Genomic DNA, 20,000 nt, shown 5'->3' with positions numbered 1-20,000 from the left:
TCGATCAGTCTCTGTCTTTCTATTTATATATCAGTCTATCTTTCTGTCTGTCTGTCCATTTTTATATCTGTCTGTCTGTCTGTCAATCTGTCTGTCTGTCTGTCAATCTATCTGTCTGTCTGTCTATCTATCTGTCTGTCTGTCTGTCTGTCTATCTAGCTATTTATCTGTCTGTCTATCTATCGATCAGTCTCTGTCTTTCTATTTATATATCAATCTATCTTTCTATATGTCTGTCTATTTTTATATCTGTCTGTCTTTCTGTCTGTCTGTCTGTCTGTCTGTCTGTCTGTCTGTCTGTCTGTCTGTCTGTCTACCATATTTCTAACTGAAGCGTCCGAGTGTTTTGGTGTGATCACGTACCAAACTGACAGTAGATCCCGGTGAATCCGGTGGGACACTCACAGGTTCCGTTCACATCCACACACACTCCTCCGTTCTGACACAGACACTCTTCTGCAGAGAGAAACCAAACACAGGGATTAATCCCACTCTGGGTCCTTCCCTAAACTACTGCTGCAAAGCTGGCGGTGTAGAATTTCCTTTATATGATGGATTTATTGCAGATGTGAGCAGCTGCCGTGGCTGTAACACGTGAATCCAGTATTAGACGCGGGTGTTTCACAGCGGTCCGAGCGTTTCCTGGTGCTGATGCATTACAGTATTGATATGGTATTATAACATCAGTCAGTGGTGGTGTAACCAGACAGGAAACACATGTGCTGGAATGATTCCTCCTCTGAGTGGAGTTTAATGTATTACTGTGTATTACTTTTCTCCTGGGTCGTTCTATCCCACATCTCCTCTCACACAGGTCATCGAGTTCTGGAGGCTGTTAGTCAGGATTCAGCGTCCACACAGACGGCACCACTGGATTCATTCTTCTCAACATGAACCGGATCAATGCGAGCGCCCGTAACGCTGCTGAACGGCTTCCTTCTGAAGTCCGGGGGGGCTCACGTAAAGGGGGGGGGGATTTTTGTTTTTGTTGCTAATAAAAAACACGCAATTTTTATTGGAACGTTTGGTCCCGCAGGTCATTAATAGGACGTTAATTCAGCTGAGCCCTCAGCTTTCATCTCACGGGGGCTCCTAGCTACTCCTCTTCTGAAGACCACCTTCCAAGTTCCTCCGGGCGGGAAGGTATCTGGAAATCTGGAAACCAACCAATGGTCATCAGATTGGGAGAGGTCAGTAAATATCCTAAAAGCAAAGCTCTTGCACAATCTCCTTCATATCACACCCAAGTGAAATCATAATGAAGACTAGAGTAAAGGTTGAGGAACCAGAGATATCATCGCAGAACAGCCAAAGAACTCAAGATGAGGTCAACACATGCTTTGTTAAAGCTTTATTGACCACACAAAATCATGAGAGGTCCAAAGGAACATGGGAATTCCAAGGCATCTCATCGTTCTCCAATGAAAAATGTCTACAGTACAGTCATCAAGAGGACCAACAGGAGTTCTGTCAATGTTCCTGAAGCAGAACTGGAAGAAAATGATCTAGGATTCAAGATTCAACCTTTGATATGTGGATGACACAATCATAGCAGGAAATCAGGTAGACCTGAAGGTTCTTATGAGGAACGTTGAAGAACAGAGTGAGAAGACGGCCTTCAGCTCATTAAGAAGAAGAAAAAAGGTAACAGCAACGTTACAGACCACTAACTTCACCACTGATGGAGATGATGTCCAAGGGGTGGAGGGTTTTTACTTCCTCGCATCAATTATTGACACCAAAGGATCCAAGGCATTTGGCAGAGCAAGAATGAACTAGAAGAGATATCCAGATCTTCAGAGGTAATGATCTGATTCTTTACGAGAACTGTGGTCTTCTCTGTGGTTCTTTAAGGATGAGAAGGCTGGACAGGAAGATCTTCAGTGCTGGCGAGGACTTTTGAGAAGACCTCAAAGAAGACAAACTAATGGATCATCATGCAGATATTTGGTCTTGGTCTTATGTTGGTCTCCACTGAAGGTCCTACACCTTTATAATGTCCTCAACAGCAAGGAATCTTTGAGGCGCCAGAGTAAAACATCCAAGCGCCAGGACTGTGAGACTGGATCTGCACAGGTTGGCACATCTTTGGCATTCCTCTCCAGCTTAATACCCAGGAAGTGAATTCCAAGCGTAGGTGCCATCTCGTTAAACGTCAGGCACCTTCCAGGTCTAGACACGAGCGCTTCCTCTTGTTGGTAAACTCGTAAAAGTGGCTATAAAGCGATTATGTTGGAACATCAAGTGCCTGTCGCTCCGAGGGACGCGTAGTAAACCGGGCGCGGCCGCGTCGGAACGGATAATTACGCTCATCCTGTACAGGCGCTTCAAATTCCTGTGGTGTAACAGCTTCTGCTGCACCGTCTGCTCCTCACAAGGGGAACCAGACGTACCAAGGGTGCAGGGTTGGACTGGTTGGGAGTCTCGGAGTTAGCCTAGATGTTGAGCGGCACTGATGTCCAAGGGTGCAGGTTCTCTCCAAAACAATACAAACACAAAAAGACTTTTGGTTCCTTTTGGTTTCCCAAATAACCCTTTTTATTGATGGTTCTTTAGAGAACCATTTTTGGTCGGTTCCACAAAGAAGGTGCAGCTATACTTTCTAAAATCAAACGTCAGCTAGCTACTGTGCTAGCAAACATGTCAATCGTTCCAGTTAGCATTAAAGCCAGGCTGCAAAACCAGTAAGGAAAGGTTTCTTCCACACATCCTTACTTCTTTGGAAGCTGGGGGCACTGGGGTCAGCCACTATATGGTGCCCCTGGAGCTGAGATATTAAGGGCCTTGCTGAAGGGCCCAACAGTGGCTGCATGGCGGAGCTGGTATAGTTCGATCTGACACGGCCGCGCCCAGTTTACTTACGCACGAACATAAATGCTGTTTAGCCGCTTTTATGAGTTTACCAACAAGAGAAAGGACTCCTGTCTAGACCTGGTAGAGTGGCTCAGCAGTTAAAGTACTGATCAGAGGGTTGCTGGTTTGAGTCCCAAGATGTCACTGTTGGACCCATGAGTAAGTCAACATCTTTCCTTGTATTGGGTCACAACCAGAAGTTATGTAGGCAGTTGTAGCTGAGCGGCTGAGGTACTGGACTAGCAATCAAAAGGTTGCTAATTCAAGCCCCACCGCTACCTGGTGGCCACTGTTGGGCCCTTGAGCAAAGTTCTTAACCTGAGAGAACAGAGGAGCTTCTTTGGTGACCAGCAGGAATTTCTGGTGCATTATGACTCCTTTATCCATTTTGCTGTGTTTTGCATTGTCAGGACAAAAAAACTGAGCCATGAAGTGGGACAGCCGTGGCCCAGCTGCCACTGTTTGGCCCTTGCACAAGGCCCCTAATATCTCGGCTCCGGGGGCGCCATACGATGCGTAGCCTTAAAGCTAACTAGAATGATTCAATGATTCAGTAGCTGACATTTGATTTCAGCAATTATGGCCACGCCTTCAAAATGGTTCTCTAAAGAACCGTCAATGAGAAACGTTATTTGGAAAACCAAATGTTTTCTTTGATCATTTTTAGGAAGGACCCGCTCAGGCGTCTCTGTCCGCTAATTCGGCGCACCAGGGTTGGAAAGGAAGCTTCACGCTTCCTATAACGACGCGGTTTAATAGAACCAAAAGCTGACGAGTACCAACACGCCCTCACTTCTGCTGCTTTCTCGGTATTTGGGAATCCTCTACGCTCGTACCTTCGCAGTCGTCTCCGTAGTAACCTGGTCTGCAGGTGCAGCTGAAGTTCCCGGAGTCGTCGAGCTTGCAGGTCTGTCGGCAGCTTCCTCCCTCACAAACATCTAAACCAGAGGAGAACGTCAGGACTTGGATGAGTGTTAAGAGCATCAAGGGTCTGATAACATGCTTTAACATGATTCCGATCTCAGCAGACAAAATCGGCAACTAGCCTGCTGGTTGGGAAAAGACGGGACTAAATAGTGGGCGGGGTCTTAGAGGCTTAGTTGGTATAGTTTTTGGTCTTGTCTTGGTCTCTGTTTATATGGATCCTGGTCTTGTCTTGGTGGCAGTGGGTATGGATCTCAGTCTTGTCCAGGTCTTAGTGGGTATGTCAGTTGGTATAGATCCTAGCCTAGTCTAGGTCTCAGTTGGTATGGCTCTTAGCTTTGTCCTGGTCTTAGTTGGTATAGTTCCTGGCCTTGTCCTGATCTCAGTTGGTATGGACCCTGACCTTGTTTAGGTCTCCGTTGGTGTGGATGTCAGTCTTGTCTTGGTCTTGGTTGGTATGGATCCTGGTTTTGTCTTAATCGCTTTGGATGTTGGTCTTGTCCATGTCTTGTTTGGTAAGGATCTCGGTCTTGTTTTGGTCTCAGTTGGTATAGTTCCTGGACCAGTCTAGGTCTCAGTTGGTATAAATCCTGGTCTTGTCTTGGTCTCTGTTTGTATGGCTCCTAGTCTTGCCCTGGTCTTAACTGGTTTGGATCTTGGTCCTGTCTTGGTCTCAGTTGATGTTGATCCTGATCTTGTCCAGGTCTTAGTTGGTATAGTTTTTGGTCTTGTCTTAGTCTTAGTTTATATGGATCCGTCTTGTCTTGGTGGCAGTTGGTATGGATCCTGGTTTTGTCCAGGTCTTCGTTGGTGTGGATGTCAGTCTTGTCTCAGTCTTGCCAGGTCTTAGTGGGTATGTCAGTTGGTGTAGATCCTAGCCTAGTCTAGGTCTTAGTTGGTATGGCTATTGGTCTTGTCTTGGTCTCAGTTTTCTAGGTCTCATTTGGTATGGCTCCTGGGCTTGCTGAGGTCTCAGTTGGTATGACTCTTAGTCTTGCCCTGGTCTCAACTGTTTGGATCTTGGTCCTGTCTTGGTCTCAGTTGAGGTGGATCCTTGTTGGTATGAATATTGGTCTTGTCCATGTCTTGTTTGTCGGTGGAGCGCACGCGTCGGAGGGAGGGTGTGTCAGGAGGATATACCCTCCTCGTACACCATCGGGGTCTCCAGCAGAGGAAGAGGAACTGGCTACAACTAAACTAAGAGAAAAAGGGAAAAATAAACTAGTAAATAAAGAAGTTAAGAGTTACCTGTGTGATTAGCAGTAGAGGAGTTGGTCACCATCACTAGCTCTGTTAGAAAGGAAGAAGAGGGTCGACGTTACCGTTCAGAAAGAGAACACAGGAAAAGTTTTGTTTGGCGAGTCGAGCAATAATCGATCCTGATAAACGGTCCAATTGTGGAAGGAAATAAAATCAGCGCCTGGTGTTCGGGGAGCAGGACCTGAGCAGGGTTCGAAAGCAGCTTCAGACAGGAAGCTTTAATTCAGCTCTGTTTCACAGATCGTTTAGCAAAGACGTTCTACAGAGATGTTCTACAGAGACGTTCTACAGAGACGTTCAGCAGAGATGTTCTACAGAGACGTTCAGCAGAGATGTTCTACAGAGACTTTCAGCATAGATGTTCTACAGATAAGTTTTACAGAGACGTTCTACAGAGAAGTTCTACAGAGACGTTCTACAGAGAAGTTCCACTGAGACGTTCAGCAGAGACGTTAAGCAGAGACGTTCCACAGAGACGTTCTACAGAGAAGTTTTACAGAGACGTTCTACAGAGACGTTCTAAAGAGAAGTTCTACAGAGAAGTTGTACAGAGATGTTCTACAGAGACGTTCAGCAGAGACGTTCTACAGAGACGTTCAGCAGAGAAGTTCTACAGAGAAGTTCTACAGAGAAGTTCTACAGAGAAGTTCTACAGAGACGTTCTACAGAGACGTTCAGCAGAGAAGTTCTACAGAGACGTTCTACAGAGACGTTCAGCAGAGAAGTTCTACAGAGACGTTCTACAGAGACGTTCAGCAGAGAAGTTCTACAGAGACGTTCAGCAGAGACGTTCTACAGAGACATTCAGCAGAGACATTCTACAGAGAAGTTCTACAGAGAAGTTCTACAAAGATCTGGGTCTGAACCACTGGAGTGAGTAAATCAAACATGGACAGCTGTCACCTGACAGCAAGAAGGTCCTGGGTTTAATTCCCTGGGTTTGGTCCGGGTCCTTTCTGTGTGGGTTTCCTCCAGGAGCTCCGGTTTCCTCCCTTAGTACACAAACATGCAGTCAGGTTAACTAGACTGAGATGGACTCATGACCTTGTCCGGGGTGTTTTTATTGCCTTTCGCCCAACGAGTTGTACCCACTGTGACCCTGACCGGGATAAAGCAGTGGCAAAACAGACAATGAATGAATGATTCATATTATAAGAATCATATCTTGTTTATCCTCCCATTAGGGGGCGCTACAGCGGGCTGTTCGTCTCCATCTCACCATGTCCTGAACATCCTCCTCAGCACCTTCTCCTGATAGAACTCTCACCCCTGTTCTGCACATGCTCAGACCATCTCAATCTCTCCTCCCAAACTTTGTCTACCTGCTCCGCCCCTCTACTAACCTCCTCCCTGATCCTGTCCATCCTCGTCACTCAGAAGCGCTCACCTGTCTCACAGTGGCTTCCAGTGAAGTTTGCGGTGCAGGTACAGGTGTAGTTATTGACCTGGTCCTCACAAACACCTCCATTCAGACACGGCGTCGACTCACACTCGTTAATCTCTGGACCCACAAACACAAAAACACACATTTTATTCATTAATCTCCTGAACATCTCCAGAACCTCTCCTATTGATTTAACATTGATGTATCAAAGATAGCAGAGGTGTACGGTCACACCAGGCAGGTGTCCGGCATTAAGACTAATCCAGTCTCATGTAGGATCAGGGATTATACGATTTTCAGCTCTAACAGGTTCCCTACCAGGATTCAGTTTAATCTCTGAAGGGTCCAGGTTGTTTAGCGAGGAGATCTTTGTCACGTGAAGGACAGGGTGTGATTAACGCTAAAAAACAGAGGTGCCTTTACATCTCCAACCAAGACCAAGACCCATACCAAACAAGACAGGGACAAAACCAAGATTAATTAAGACCAAGGCCAGACTAAGAGCCAATACAAACTGAGACCTTAACATGACCAGGATCCATAGCAAATGAGACCAAGACAAGACCAGGATCTATACTAAGCGAGACGTAGACAAGACTGAGATTAATACCAACTGAGACCAAAACAAGACCAAGATCTTTACCAAATGAGACTTAGAAAACTGAGACCAAAACCAAGAGCCATACCAACTGAGACCTAGACTAGGCTAGGATCTATACCAACTGACATACCCACTAAGACCTGGATAAGACCAGGATCCATACAAACTGAGATCTAGACAAGATCAAAAGCCTTATCAATTAAGACCAAGACTGACATCCCAACCAACTGAGTCCTCAGCAAGGTCAGGATCCATACCAACTGAAACCTACACAAGACTAAGAGCCATACCAAGTGAGAACAAGACCAGGGACTATACCAACCAAGACAACCAAAACAAGACCAGGATCCACACAAACTGAGATCTAGACAAGACCAAAAGCCATACCAACTGAGACCTAGACAAGACTGACATCCTTACCAGCTATGACCTCAACAAGGCCAGGAGCCATACCAACTAAGTCCTAGACAACTAAGACCAGGACAAGACTAAGAGCCCTACCAACTGAGACCTAGACTAGGCCAGAATCCACATTAACTTAGACCAAAACAAGACCAGGATCCACACAAACTGAGATCTAGACAAGACCAAAAGCTTTACCAACTGAAACCAAGACAAGACTGACATCCACACCAACAGAGACCTTAGCAAGGTCAGAATCCATACAAACTGAGACCAAGACAAGACCAGGAACTATACCAACTAAGACCTGGACAAGACTGAGATCAATACCAGCTAAGACCTGTACAAAACCAGGATATTCCGCTAGCACACCAGAACTGGGCTGAACCTCTCAGCTCTGCTACTGGTCGGTTGGGCGCCCCCTAGCAGGCACATCAGCCACCAGTCTACTGGGTGGGAAAAGACAGGACAAAAAGTGGACGGGGTCTCCAGCAGAGGAAGAGGAACTGGCTACGACTAAACTGAGAGAAAAGAAAGTAAATAGTAAAATGCCGCACCGCTCTCACCTGTCTCACACAGAGGACCTGTGTAACCCGGCTGGCACTCGCAGGTGTAGCTGCCTGAACCCTGGATGCATCTCGCACCATTCAGGCATGGATTCTCCTGGCACTCGTCAACGTCTGCAGGCAACACGTGTACGTCCACACACACACACACACACACACACACACACACACACACAGGATATTTACTCAGCTGATAAATATATCCGCCCCACCGTTCCCCTCAGTCTGGAGGTCTGAGCTCCTGAGCTCCTGGCTGTGAAACCTATTAAAGGTCTGAAACATCTCAGCAGGCCCGATTGTGGGAACGGGAGGCAGCGGCCCGCCGAGCGCCAGGAGAGTCTGCAGGGGTTCGCTTATGTGCCACACTGATGCCACCTGAATGTTTCTGCATCATTTTGGACTGGTTTGTGTCACCCTGATGCCATCTGAATGTTTGTGCCACACTGATGCTACCTAAATGTTTCTGTATTATTTCGGTCTGGTTTGTGCCACACCAATGCCATCTGAATGTTTGTGCCACACTGATACCATCTGAATGTTTCTGCATCATTCTGGTCTGGTTTGTGCCACACCGATGCCATCTGAATGTTTCTGCATCATTCTGGTCTGATTTGTGCCACACCGATGCCATCTGAATGTTTCTGCATCATTCTGGTCTGGTTTGTGCCACACCGATGCCATCTGAATGTTTCTGCATCATTCTGGTCTGGTTTGTGCCACACCGATGCCATCTGAATGCCTCAAAAATGGGTTAGAATGTGGAGAGGTCACCAAAGTGCAAATGGGAAATCCCAGATACATCAAAGCACATTGGGATTAGAACACAACCCCTTGGCATGTTCAGGGATTTGTATGGCGGTCTTACCCGTCTCACAGCGAGCTCCGCTGAATCCCGCCGGGCACCGGCAAGCGAACGCGTTGACCCGGTCTGTACACGTGCCTCCGTTCTGACAGGGCGACGAGGAACACTCGTCAACATCTACAGGAACACACAGAACGTGACACGTGACCCCCGTGGTAGTGATTTTAGGGCACTGGAGGGTGGCATCACCATCTTCTTACCTATCTGGCACCTGTGGCCGGTGAAGCCCGCCAAGCACGAGCAGGTGAACGAGGGGTTTCCGGTCATGCAGTCATCGATGCAGTGGCCTCGGTTCAGACACGGTCTCAGATGTGGGCACACCGCCGCTAAGAACAAAGAAAAAAGACTTTTAGTCGGTGACTCAAGTGGTTCTATAGCCATCATCTATCCATCCATCCATCCATCCATCCATCCATCCATCCATCCATCCATCATCTATCCATCCATCCATCATCTATCCATCCATCCATCCATCACCTGAGCCAACACTTATACACTTGATAGGATTTGTTGTCAGTAACCAGGAGGAGCGTCCACATACTCACCCGAGTCGTTGCAGCTGCCCACTTGCACCTGGGCGTCGTCGATACGAAATACCCAGCGGCCGGGAAATCCCACGTTCGTGGTGGCCTCCACCTTTACCACGTCATCGGTCCGAGAACCGGGTATGTTGAAATAGCGCTTCCCGTCACCGGCGTTAAAACCTGCCTAGGAAGAGAGCGTAGAGGTGGGACAGTTCTCTCAGAGAGCCGAGAGTACACGAGTGAGTCCTAACTCATCCATCCATCCATCATCCATCATCCATCCATCATCCATCCATCCATCCATCCATCCATCTCTATATCATCCACCAATCCATCCATCCATCTATCCATCCATCCATCTGTCCATCCATCATCCATCTCCACATCTATATCCATCCGTCCATCCATCTGTCCGTCCATCCATCAATCCATCCATCTCTATATCTATTTCCATCATCCATCCATCCATTTATCCATCCGTCCATCCACCTTTCCATCCTTACAACCATCTCTAGATCTATATCCATCATCCATCCATCCATCCATCATCTATTCATCCATCCATCATCCATCCATCCATCCATCTCTATATCTATATCTATATCCATTCGTCCATCCATCCATCCATCCATCCATTCATCTATATCCACATCTATATCCATCCATTCATCTCTATATCTAGATCCATCATCCATCCATCCATCCATCCATCCATCCATACATCTCTATATCTAGATCCATCATCCATCCATCCATCCATCCATCTCTATATCTAGATCCATCATCCATCCATCCATCCATCCATCCATCCATCCATCCATCTCTATATCTAGATCCATCATCCATCCATCCATCCATCCATCCATCTCTATATCCCTGGTCCTTACTCAGAATTTCTTAAGGAATTTGCTGATTTTCTTTCTAAATTAGTTTTATCAACTAAAAAAGCTTTAATTGTTGGTGACTTTAATATTCATTATGAGGATAAGTGTAATCCACTCAAAATTGCGTTTGATTCTATTTTAGAATCTCTAGGCTTTACCCAAAATGTAACAGGACCCACTCACCGCTGTAAACATACCTTAGATTTAATACTTACTTATATAAGTATAAACATAGACAACCTGGAAATTGTACCACAGAATGACTTAATTTCTGATCACTCCCTACTAATCTATGAAGTGTCCCTGTCCAATAATATACAGCAACCACATCGTTTTAAATATAAGCGCACTATTACATCTGCAACTGCAGCAGCGTTCATAAACTGCCTACCAGAATTACCAAATATACCAGCATCAGAACCTAAAGAACTAGATCAGGCAACTCAACACCTAGAGACCGTACTGCGCACAACCTTAGATAACGTAGCCCCACTCAAAACTAAACTGATTAGGGAGAAAAAACTTGCTCCTTGGTACAATGACCACACATGCGCACTTAAACAAGCAGCACGGAAATTAGAACGCAAGTGGCGTCACACTACACTGGAGGTGTATAAGATTGCTTGGAAAGATGCTCTAACTGAGTATAAACATGCACTTATAAAAGCTAAATCTTTATATTATTCGTCCCTAATAGAGAAAAATAAAAACAATCCTAGATTCCTTTTCGAGACAGTGTCCAAATTAACTAAAAACATCAATGAAACTGAATCTAATATACCGCCCGACTGTACCAGTGATGATTTTTTACAATTCTTTAATGACAAGATAGAAAAAATACGACTTCAGAGTCAGAGTGTGTCACCTGCCAATGTTAAGTATGGACTCCGAGCAGCATTGGTGAGAACAGTGATGATAACAGTAACGAGTTAATCCAACTAAATTCCTTTAATCCAATCTCCCAAAATGAACTAACTGTGTTGATTAAATCATCGAAGTCATCATCGTGTATACTCGATCCTGTTCCAACTCGTTTACTTAAAGATTTACTCCCAGCTATTGTAGAGCCCCTGCTTACATTAATCAATGCATCCCTTAGCCTTGGGTATGTACCTAAACTGTTTAAAAGTGCCGTTATTAAACCCCTGATTAAAAAACCTAATCTTGATCCACATGTACTAGCTAATTATAGGCCAATTTCAAACCTTCCTTTTGTCTCTAAAATATTAGAAAAAGTAGTTTCCAAACAGTTATGCTCTTATTTGAATGAAAATTGTATTCATGAAAAATTTCAATCGGGATTTAGACCCAATCATAGTACAGAAACCGCATTAATTAGAGTAGTTAACGAGTTGTTAATGTCTTCTGATAATGGATGTGTCTCTTTTCTTGTTCTATTAGATCTTAGTGCAGCGTTTGATACGGTCGATCAGAACATTTTACTGGAGAGGCTAGAAAATACAATAGGTGTTAAAGGACTCGCACTCTCTTGGTTTCAATCATATCTGACTGACCGCTCGCAATTTGTTTATGTAAATAATAAATGCTCGGAAACTACAAAAGTAAAGTGTGGTGTTCCACAGGGGTCGGTACTGGGACCGCTATTATTTACACTCTATATGCTTCCACTAGGTGAAATTATTCATAAACATGGCATAACATTTCACTGCTTTGCAGATGACACACAGCTGTATATATCAGCCAAACCAAATGATACTGACACAATCAGTAAGATAGAAGATTAAAGTGTAAACGACATAAAAAACTGGATGTCGTGTAATTTTCTTTTACTTCATTCAGATAAAACTGAGGTTTTACTTGTTGGCTCTAAAGCTGCAAGAGACAAGTTGTCTAACCTGGTGCTAAACTTAAACACGTTCTCTGTTACTCCCAGCCCAGATGTAAAAAACTTGGGTGTCACAATAGATTCAGATCTCTCCTTTGATACACACGTTAATAATATTACTAGAGTTGCTTTCTATCATTTGCGTAACATTTCTAAAATAAGAAATATACTATCTGTTAATGATGCTGAAAAACTGATCCATGCATTTATAACTTCTCCTTTAGATTATTGTAATGCTCTTCTAACTGGATGCTCTGGTAGATCAATACACAAACTCCAGTTAGTTCAAAATGCAGCAGCTCGAGTGCTAACTAGAACTAAAAAATTTGATCATATTACTCCTGTTCTATCATCTCTACACTGGCTGCCAGTTAAATTCCGCATTGATTACAAAATACTTTTACTAACCTATAAAGCGCTACATGGTCTGGCTCCACAGTATCTGAGTGAACTTATTAATCACTACAGCCCAGCGCGTCCACTTCGTTCACAAGATGCAGGGTTACTTATAGTTCCTAAAATTAAAAAGATCACGGCTGGTGGAAGAGCATTTTCTTACAAAGCTCCACAACTCTGGAATAATCTTCCTGCCTCTGTTCGGGATTCGGACACGTCTCAATGTTTAAGTCTAGACTGAAAACATATTTATTTTCTCAGGCTTTAGATTAGTATAGACAAAGGCGCAGAGCTTGGGGGTTCTTGGTCATAGAAACTTGTGGTGATCAGGGATGTTGGGTTGCTGTCGTTCTGCCTCTCTTGTCCGATCACTCAGGTTTGATGACGGTGGGGAGGTGGGCGCTGATGTCCTGTGAAAGCCTTCATGACCTTGTTACCTGCTCGCTCTCCCTTTTAGTTATGCTGTAATATTTAGGGCTGCCGGAGTCTAAAGCTCTCTGTAAAACTGTAAAACTTACTCAACTAGCATTGTACATTATTAACTACATTCTTTGTTGTTTTACTCCAAAGGCGTTCTGATGGAAACCTGTTCACCCGCCGAGGTTAAGGATTAAAGTCGAGACTGCCGTGACAACGACGCTGCTCCTGCCGGATGTGACGGTTCTGGAGTAATTGCACCAAGAATGACAAGAACTCACTACAGACTTTATTGAAGACTAGTGCGAATAACAACTCTATTATTATTTATTTATTTATTTATTTATCTATTTATTACCAGTTATAACTTTTAGATCATTTAATTCTGTGTTTGTATGCTTTGTGTAAATCGTGTATTTATTTAAAGTATCCTCCAGACCACCCAAGAAGGATGGGCCCTGCTGAGTCTGGTTCCTCTCAAGGTTTCTTCCTGTAATTTTCAGGGAGTTTTTCCTTGCCACAGTCGCCCGCGGCTTGCTCAACAGGGGTTTTTGTATCTGTTGGTCCTGGATTTTGTAAAGTTGCTTTGAGACAATGTCTATTGTAAAAAGCGCTATATAAATAAAGTTGACTTGACTTGACTTGACTATTCATATCCATCCATCTGTCTGTTCGTCCATTGGTTCATCCATCCATTCATCAATCCAGATAGACATCCAGATAAACATCCAGATAGACATCCATCTCTATATCTATATCCATCCATCCATCCATCTATCCATCCATCCATCCATCTCTCGATCTATATCTATACATCCATTTCTAGATCTATATCCATCCATCCATCCATCTCTAGATCTATATCTATACATCCATCTCTAGATCTATATCTGTATCCATCCATCCATCCATCCATCTCTCGATCTATATCTATACATCCATTTCTAGATCTATATCTGTATCCATCCATCCATCTCTCGATCTATATCTATACATCCATCTCTCGATCTATATCTATATCCATACAGTACATCCATCTCTAGATCTATCTGTATCCATCCATCCATCTCTAGATCTATCTGTATCCCTCCATCTCTCGATCTATATCTATATCCATACATCCATCTCTAGATCTATATCCGTCCATTCATCCATCCATTCATCATCCATCCGTCCTTCCATCCATCTCTAGATCTATATCCATCCATTCATCCATCCCTCCATCCATCTCTATAGCCATCCCTGGGGCAAGATTTACATTCCCCAACTAACTGTACTTGAGCCTAAGACATCATCGGACCTTCATGATGAATTGGGACACTACCTGTGCAGCGATGCCCCCCAGTCCGGAGCGATCGCCCCCACTGCTGGCGTGCATTCCTGTGGTCCACGTGATGTTGTGATACTGAAAGATGGTAAAGGAGATCTCACCGTCGGTGATGAGCACCACCTGGAACGTGTTCACCTACAACACAAAACACCAACCTTAATGAACGAGAAGCTTCTTCTGATCTTTATTAATAAATTTTGCTATATTTATCTCAGCACCCTTACCGGAGTCTCAGAGCTCCCGCCAAAGAACGTGACCTGATGCCAAGTGGCGATCAGGACCCAGGTCGCCACGAACGTTTGGAACTCTGAGAAGTAGTGGTGGATATCTTCTGTAGCTCTAGTCAGAATAGCAGGATCTTGGCTCTCTCTGTACAACACCGTCCCTGCTCGCCGGTTGTCCACGTCGGCCCAGAATGGAGCCACCACCCTCCGGTCTCCTGCGATTGGGAAGGCCACCGGGGTGAACTGGGAGACCTCTCTGAGGAAGGACACCAGGCCATTGTTGTTGACCTAGATGAAGGACAATAGGAAAAGCAGGATGAAAAGAACAGTGGACCAAAGCTCAAGATTCAAGAGGCTGAAACAACGTCCCTCCAGGACCAAGACCAGGACCAGGAACAGGACAACACAACATACACAGAGCAGATGAAATCTTGCTTCCATCCAAAACCCAGTGAGCTCCTAAGTAGAGCAGATTCCAACCAAAATTGAACTTTAGAATCAGATTATTGAGACGCTCTAGTCAATGACGTCAAGGAGTCAGTTAAGTCGAGGCCGTAATCCTAATATATGTTGGGGTGGAGGCTTCCTTTGCATAATGCTAAGATCCATCCATCCAATCATCCATCCATCCATCCATCCAATCGTCCATCCATCCAATCGTCCATCAGATCATCCATCCATCCATCCATCCATCCATCCATCCATTCGTCCATCCATACATCCATTCATCCATCTATTTGTCCATCCATACATCCATTCATCCATCCATTTGTCCATCCATCCATCCATTCATCCATCCATTCGTCCATCAGATCATCCATTTGTCCATCCATACATTCATCCATCCATTCGTCCATCAGATCATCCATCCATCCATCCATCCATCCATCCATCAGTGTTGTGGCGATCTATCACACTAGCCCACTATTGCTGAGATGATCCAAAGGTGGTCAGTCCTCTGGAAGGCCGTTATTATCAGACGTCATCAATGAGATCTGCTCCTCTTTTGTGCAATCTTTCAATTGGAGTCACTCAAGGTTCTGTACTTGGTCCTCTCATTTTTTCCATATAAACCTGCTCTCATGGTAGAAACCACATCCTCCCACGACTTCAACTCACAAAGTGAGCTCTATAAAGGTCTGCACAGAGTTCTGACCTCTACCACACTCAACATCTCTGGGATGAACCGGAACACCGACTGATCAATCAGTGCCCAGACGTATAAATACAAACGACTGAACTGGCACAAATTCCGACACACAGAGAAACTTCACAAGTCCCGTGAGAAGTCTTAGTGGTCGCTTTATTCTAATACTGTTTGTTTTTGAGAACGGACGGCCAACTATTTTTGGTCAGAGACTCGCGGCTCTGAAAGCTGTTTGTCTGGAACCTGCTGACTCAGGAGCAGTGGCGTCCAGCAGGGTGTTGACACGCCACCCCGTGTTCAGCGCCGCAGGATCAAAGCGCTGAGGAGGTTTTCCGTGCCGCGCCCACGCTCTTCCAATCAGGGAACAGATCGCGCCCTTGTTCCACCGGTCGCCCCTACACCTGCCCTGGCTGCCATCCACGTCCCAACAGAGAGAGGTTTCAAGACCTGAGACCTGCGCCAGCTTGCCAAAAACCACCATCAAGGGTTCTTAGCTGGTGCTCTTGACAGGATGCCCACTGTCATGCCAACTCTGACCGACATAAAAGCATTAGCACCTGCAGGATGCAGCGTGATCTAGACGTGCCCAGCGGTAAAGTGCGCCAGAATTTCAGCAGTGCTATCAGCCAGTCGGGCGCCTGCATGGGCATGATGGGCTAATGTTAGTGCAGGTCCTAAGCCCGGATAGAAATAGGAAGTTGGCGTCTGGAAGGGCATCAGGCGTAAAATCTGTGCCAATCTGGTATGAGGACCAGATCTATCTGTAATCATCACATCACATCAATCATCTGCACCTTCATGCCCCCTCTGCTGGCCAAAACGGCAACGCAGAAGGGCATGACTCTTAACATGGCACACTGGTGAGCTCAATCATTTTGTGTGTACGTCTGTGTGTGTATGTGTGTGTGTAAGTACTTCTATGCGTGTGTGTGTGTGTGTACATCTGTGTGTATGTGTGTGTAAGTACTTCTATGTGTGTGTATGTGTGTGTACATCTGTGTGTGTGTGTACATCTGTTTGTGTGTGTGTGTATGTGTGTAAGTACTTTGATGTGTTTACGTGTGTGTACATCTGTGTGTGTGTGTTCATCTGTGTGTGTGTACATCTGTGTGTGTATGTGTGTGTGTACTTCTATGTGTGTGTGTGTACTTCTATGTGTGTGTGTGTGTGTACATCTGTGTGTGTATGTGTGTGTGAACTTCTATGTGTGTGTGTGTACTTCTATGTGTGTGTGTGTGTACATCTGTGTGTGTATGTGTGTGTGTACTTCTATGTGTGCGTGTGTACGTCTGTGTGTGTACTTCTATGTGTGTGTATACATCTGTGTGTGTGTATACTTCTATGTGTGCGTGTGTACGTATGTGTGTGTACTTCTATGTGTGTGTATACAGTACATCTGTGTGTGTGTATACTTCTGTGTGCGTGTGTACGTCTGTGTGTGTGTACTTTTATGTGTGTACTTCTGTGTGTGAGTGTACGTCTGTGTGTGTGTGTTTTTGTGTGTGCAGTTCTATGTTTGTGTGTGTACGTCTGTGTGTATGTGTACGTCTGTGTCTATGTGTGTATATGTACGTCTGTGTGTGTACTTCTATGTGTGTGTGTACATCTGTGTGTGTATGTGTGTGTGTATGTAGCACTGTCGCCTCACAGCAAGAAGGTCCTGGGTTCGATTCCCAGGTGGAGTGGTCCGGGTCCTTTCTGGGTGGAGTTTGCATGTTCTCCCTGTGTCTGCGTGGGTTTCCTCCGGGAGCTCCGGTTTCCTCCCACAGTCCAAAGACGTGCAGTCGGGTTAATTGGAGACACTGAATTGCCCTATAGGTGAATGTGTGTGTGTGTGTGTGTGTGTCTGCCCTTCGATGGACTGGCGCCCCGTCCAGGGTGTTACTGTGTGCCTTGCGCCCATTGAAAAGCTGGGACAGGCTCCAGCACCCCCCCGCAACCCTGATTAGATAAGCGGATAAGAAAATGAATTAATGTTCACATGAAGTGAGGGATCTGATCTTCACTCCTGACGTTTCCTCTCCGGCGCTACTGGCAGCCACTTCAAGCGGCGGCTCCTGGCGGAGACACGTGGTCCCCCCCCACACCCGTATGGAAACCATAACTCGGAGGCCTGAGCTGTAAAAACAGCGGAGGAAGTTTTGCTTGGCCGGCGCGGGCGTGCGGTTAATTGGCTGACCGCGCTCTTCCCCTTCCTCTCCACGACAGGTTCGGGTTGACGCCGAGAAACCGAGCGAGGACTCCAGGTCTCCGTACGGGGGGTCAGATGGAGGAGACGCGGGGCGAGGGAACGGGAGCGGGAGGAGAGGGATGAAGGATGGTACGACATACCGGCGTGGGTCGCGACCCCGGCGAATCCGAACCCGCGGTTAATAACCAGAACGACTTACATTATAATAAAGTCTTACAGACGGCCGGGAAACCAAATCTTTTGGTTATTTTGATCCTCGGGGTCGAACCCGGAGCCGAATCCGAGCCGTTACTGGGTGGCCGGGAGGAAACAGACCCACACCGCTGCTGAATTAGCGAACGAATCTCGCCGAGCTCCTAATTAGCCGCTTTTCTGTGGGTTTTTTATAACCGCTAGGATTTGGACGAGGTTAAATAAACCGTTCTGGATCGACTTTATAAAACCGCAGCCTGAGAGTCCCAGATTAAACCCTCATTATTTTTTTGTTTAAAATCATTTGATATTAGAGACCAGAACTGAGAACAAACGTGCTAAGGAGCACACAAATAATAATCTTCATATACTTCGACAGGACCGCTTCTTTTCACCTGCACAGAGATCAGCATCGCGTACTGAGAGTCCTGCACTGCTCTCCGTTATCCCCCGTCTGTGTGCAGTGCCTCGACCAACCAGCAGAGGTCGTAACTGCAGCAGTGATGAGGAATCCCTTCGTCTCTTCCACCTGGCAGACGTCAGCCAATCATTTCTGCATGTAGGTGCCTGTCGGGCAGGTAGCAGATCTGAGATTTCAACTCGTGAGCTGGAGATCTCAACGCCGCCGGGCCACCCGAATGCCCCGATTTAAACAGTGGCATAGCGGGCACTTGGGGCACTTGATGGACGGAGGTTCTCCTTTAGAATCTGTGTAGTTCGTGTAAAAGAAGACGGCGATGACTTCACATGTCAGTGAATTCGGAACAGAAAATGTTTCACCTGCACCGGACAGGTTCATACGGAGATCCGTATCGCGCACGGAGAGTCACGTGCAGCACCATTGATCAGCCAGCAGAGGTCGTAGTTGCAGCAGTTATAAGGAAACCATGAGCAGCGGCCCAAATACATCATTGTAGTAAAACAAATGTTTCCTTTCATCATATTTGTACATATTAAGATAGTGACCACTCGGCTGTAGAGCATCACCCCTCGACCCCTCGACCCTTCGACCCTTCGACCCCTCGACTCGTACCTGTAAAACACACTCAGTCCTGAGCTGCTCCTGCAGAAGTAATCCTGCGCTCGGTCGAGGTGAATTTACGTTCAGGCAGGAACGCCAAACATCATAAACACCCCGTTTACACCCCGGGGTTCACACGCTCACAGACACGGTAAACTCAGGAGGAACGAGATGAATTAGAATAACACCCGCCCCCTACCAGCCCCCTACAATAAGCCCTCAAACACAGGGGCGTCCGGTCGTATCCGCAAAGACCGACCAGCTTAACCTGGTACAACTGATGACCAACAGATGGAATCAGGGTCACTCGGACCGGGTCGGTATAAAAGATCAAACAAGATTGGACACCCCGGCTCTAAGCCACACCCTTTCTTTAGTCGTTTCTTACAGTCTTTTTTATACAAAAAACATGTCCTTCATCCAATACCATACTCTTTATCAAAAACCATGTTGTTTATCCAAAGCTACGCCCTTTTCTATCCAAAGCCACGCCCTACACCCTAAGCTATGCCCTTCCTCAAAAGCTATGCCCTTCATCACTCCAAGTCATGCCCTTCATCCAAGACCAAGCTCTTCTTCAAAAGCTATGCCCTTCTTCATCCAAACTATGCCCTTCATCACTCCAAGTCAGGCACTTCTTTATCCATAACCATGCCCTTTATCCCAAGCTATGCCCAGCCTTCAGTGTCTCTTCTTCCTCCAAAGCCATGCCCTTCATTATTCAAAGCCATGCCCTTCTTTATTCAAAGCCATGCCCTTCTTTATTCAAAGCCATGCCCTTCTTTATTCAAAGCCATGCCCTTCTTTATTCAAAGCTATGCCCTTCATCACTCCAAGGCATGCCCTTCTTCCAAAACCATGCTTTTCTTTATCCAAAGCTATGCCCTTTATCCCAAGCTATGCCCTGCCTTCAGTGTCTCTTCTTTATTCAAAGCCGTGCCCTTCATCACTCCAAGTTATGCCCTTCTTCCAAAAC

At 45.8% G+C, this 20,000-nt stretch overlaps 1 protein-coding gene across 1 annotated transcript in view; it reads right to left on the bottom strand.

The window, feature by feature from the left end:
* The window catches only part of sned1 (sushi, nidogen and EGF-like domains 1), a 44,727-nt gene that overhangs the window by 19,768 nt on the left and 4,959 nt on the right, over positions 1-20,000 (bottom strand). Inside the window, exons 3-12 of the mRNA XM_062997125.1 lie at positions 14,474-14,761; positions 14,244-14,384; positions 9,398-9,560; positions 9,053-9,178; positions 8,856-8,969; positions 7,991-8,104; positions 6,425-6,538; positions 5,026-5,067; positions 3,690-3,791; positions 364-456 (exon numbers count right to left, since the gene is read on the bottom strand). Of these exons, the coding sequence (XP_062853195.1) occupies positions 364-456; positions 3,690-3,791; positions 5,026-5,067; positions 6,425-6,538; positions 7,991-8,104; positions 8,856-8,969; positions 9,053-9,178; positions 9,398-9,560; positions 14,244-14,384; positions 14,474-14,761 (1,297 nt within the window). The remainder of the gene's footprint in view (positions 1-363; positions 457-3,689; positions 3,792-5,025; positions 5,068-6,424; positions 6,539-7,990; positions 8,105-8,855; positions 8,970-9,052; positions 9,179-9,397; positions 9,561-14,243; positions 14,385-14,473; positions 14,762-20,000) is intronic.

This window comes from Trichomycterus rosablanca, chromosome 6 (assembly GCF_030014385.1).
Source record: "Trichomycterus rosablanca isolate fTriRos1 chromosome 6, fTriRos1.hap1, whole genome shotgun sequence".
Taxonomy (NCBI): Eukaryota; Metazoa; Chordata; class Actinopteri; order Siluriformes; family Trichomycteridae; genus Trichomycterus; species Trichomycterus rosablanca.
The sequence above is the reverse complement of the archived record's forward strand: the minus strand, read 5'-3'. Positions and strand labels throughout refer to the sequence as shown.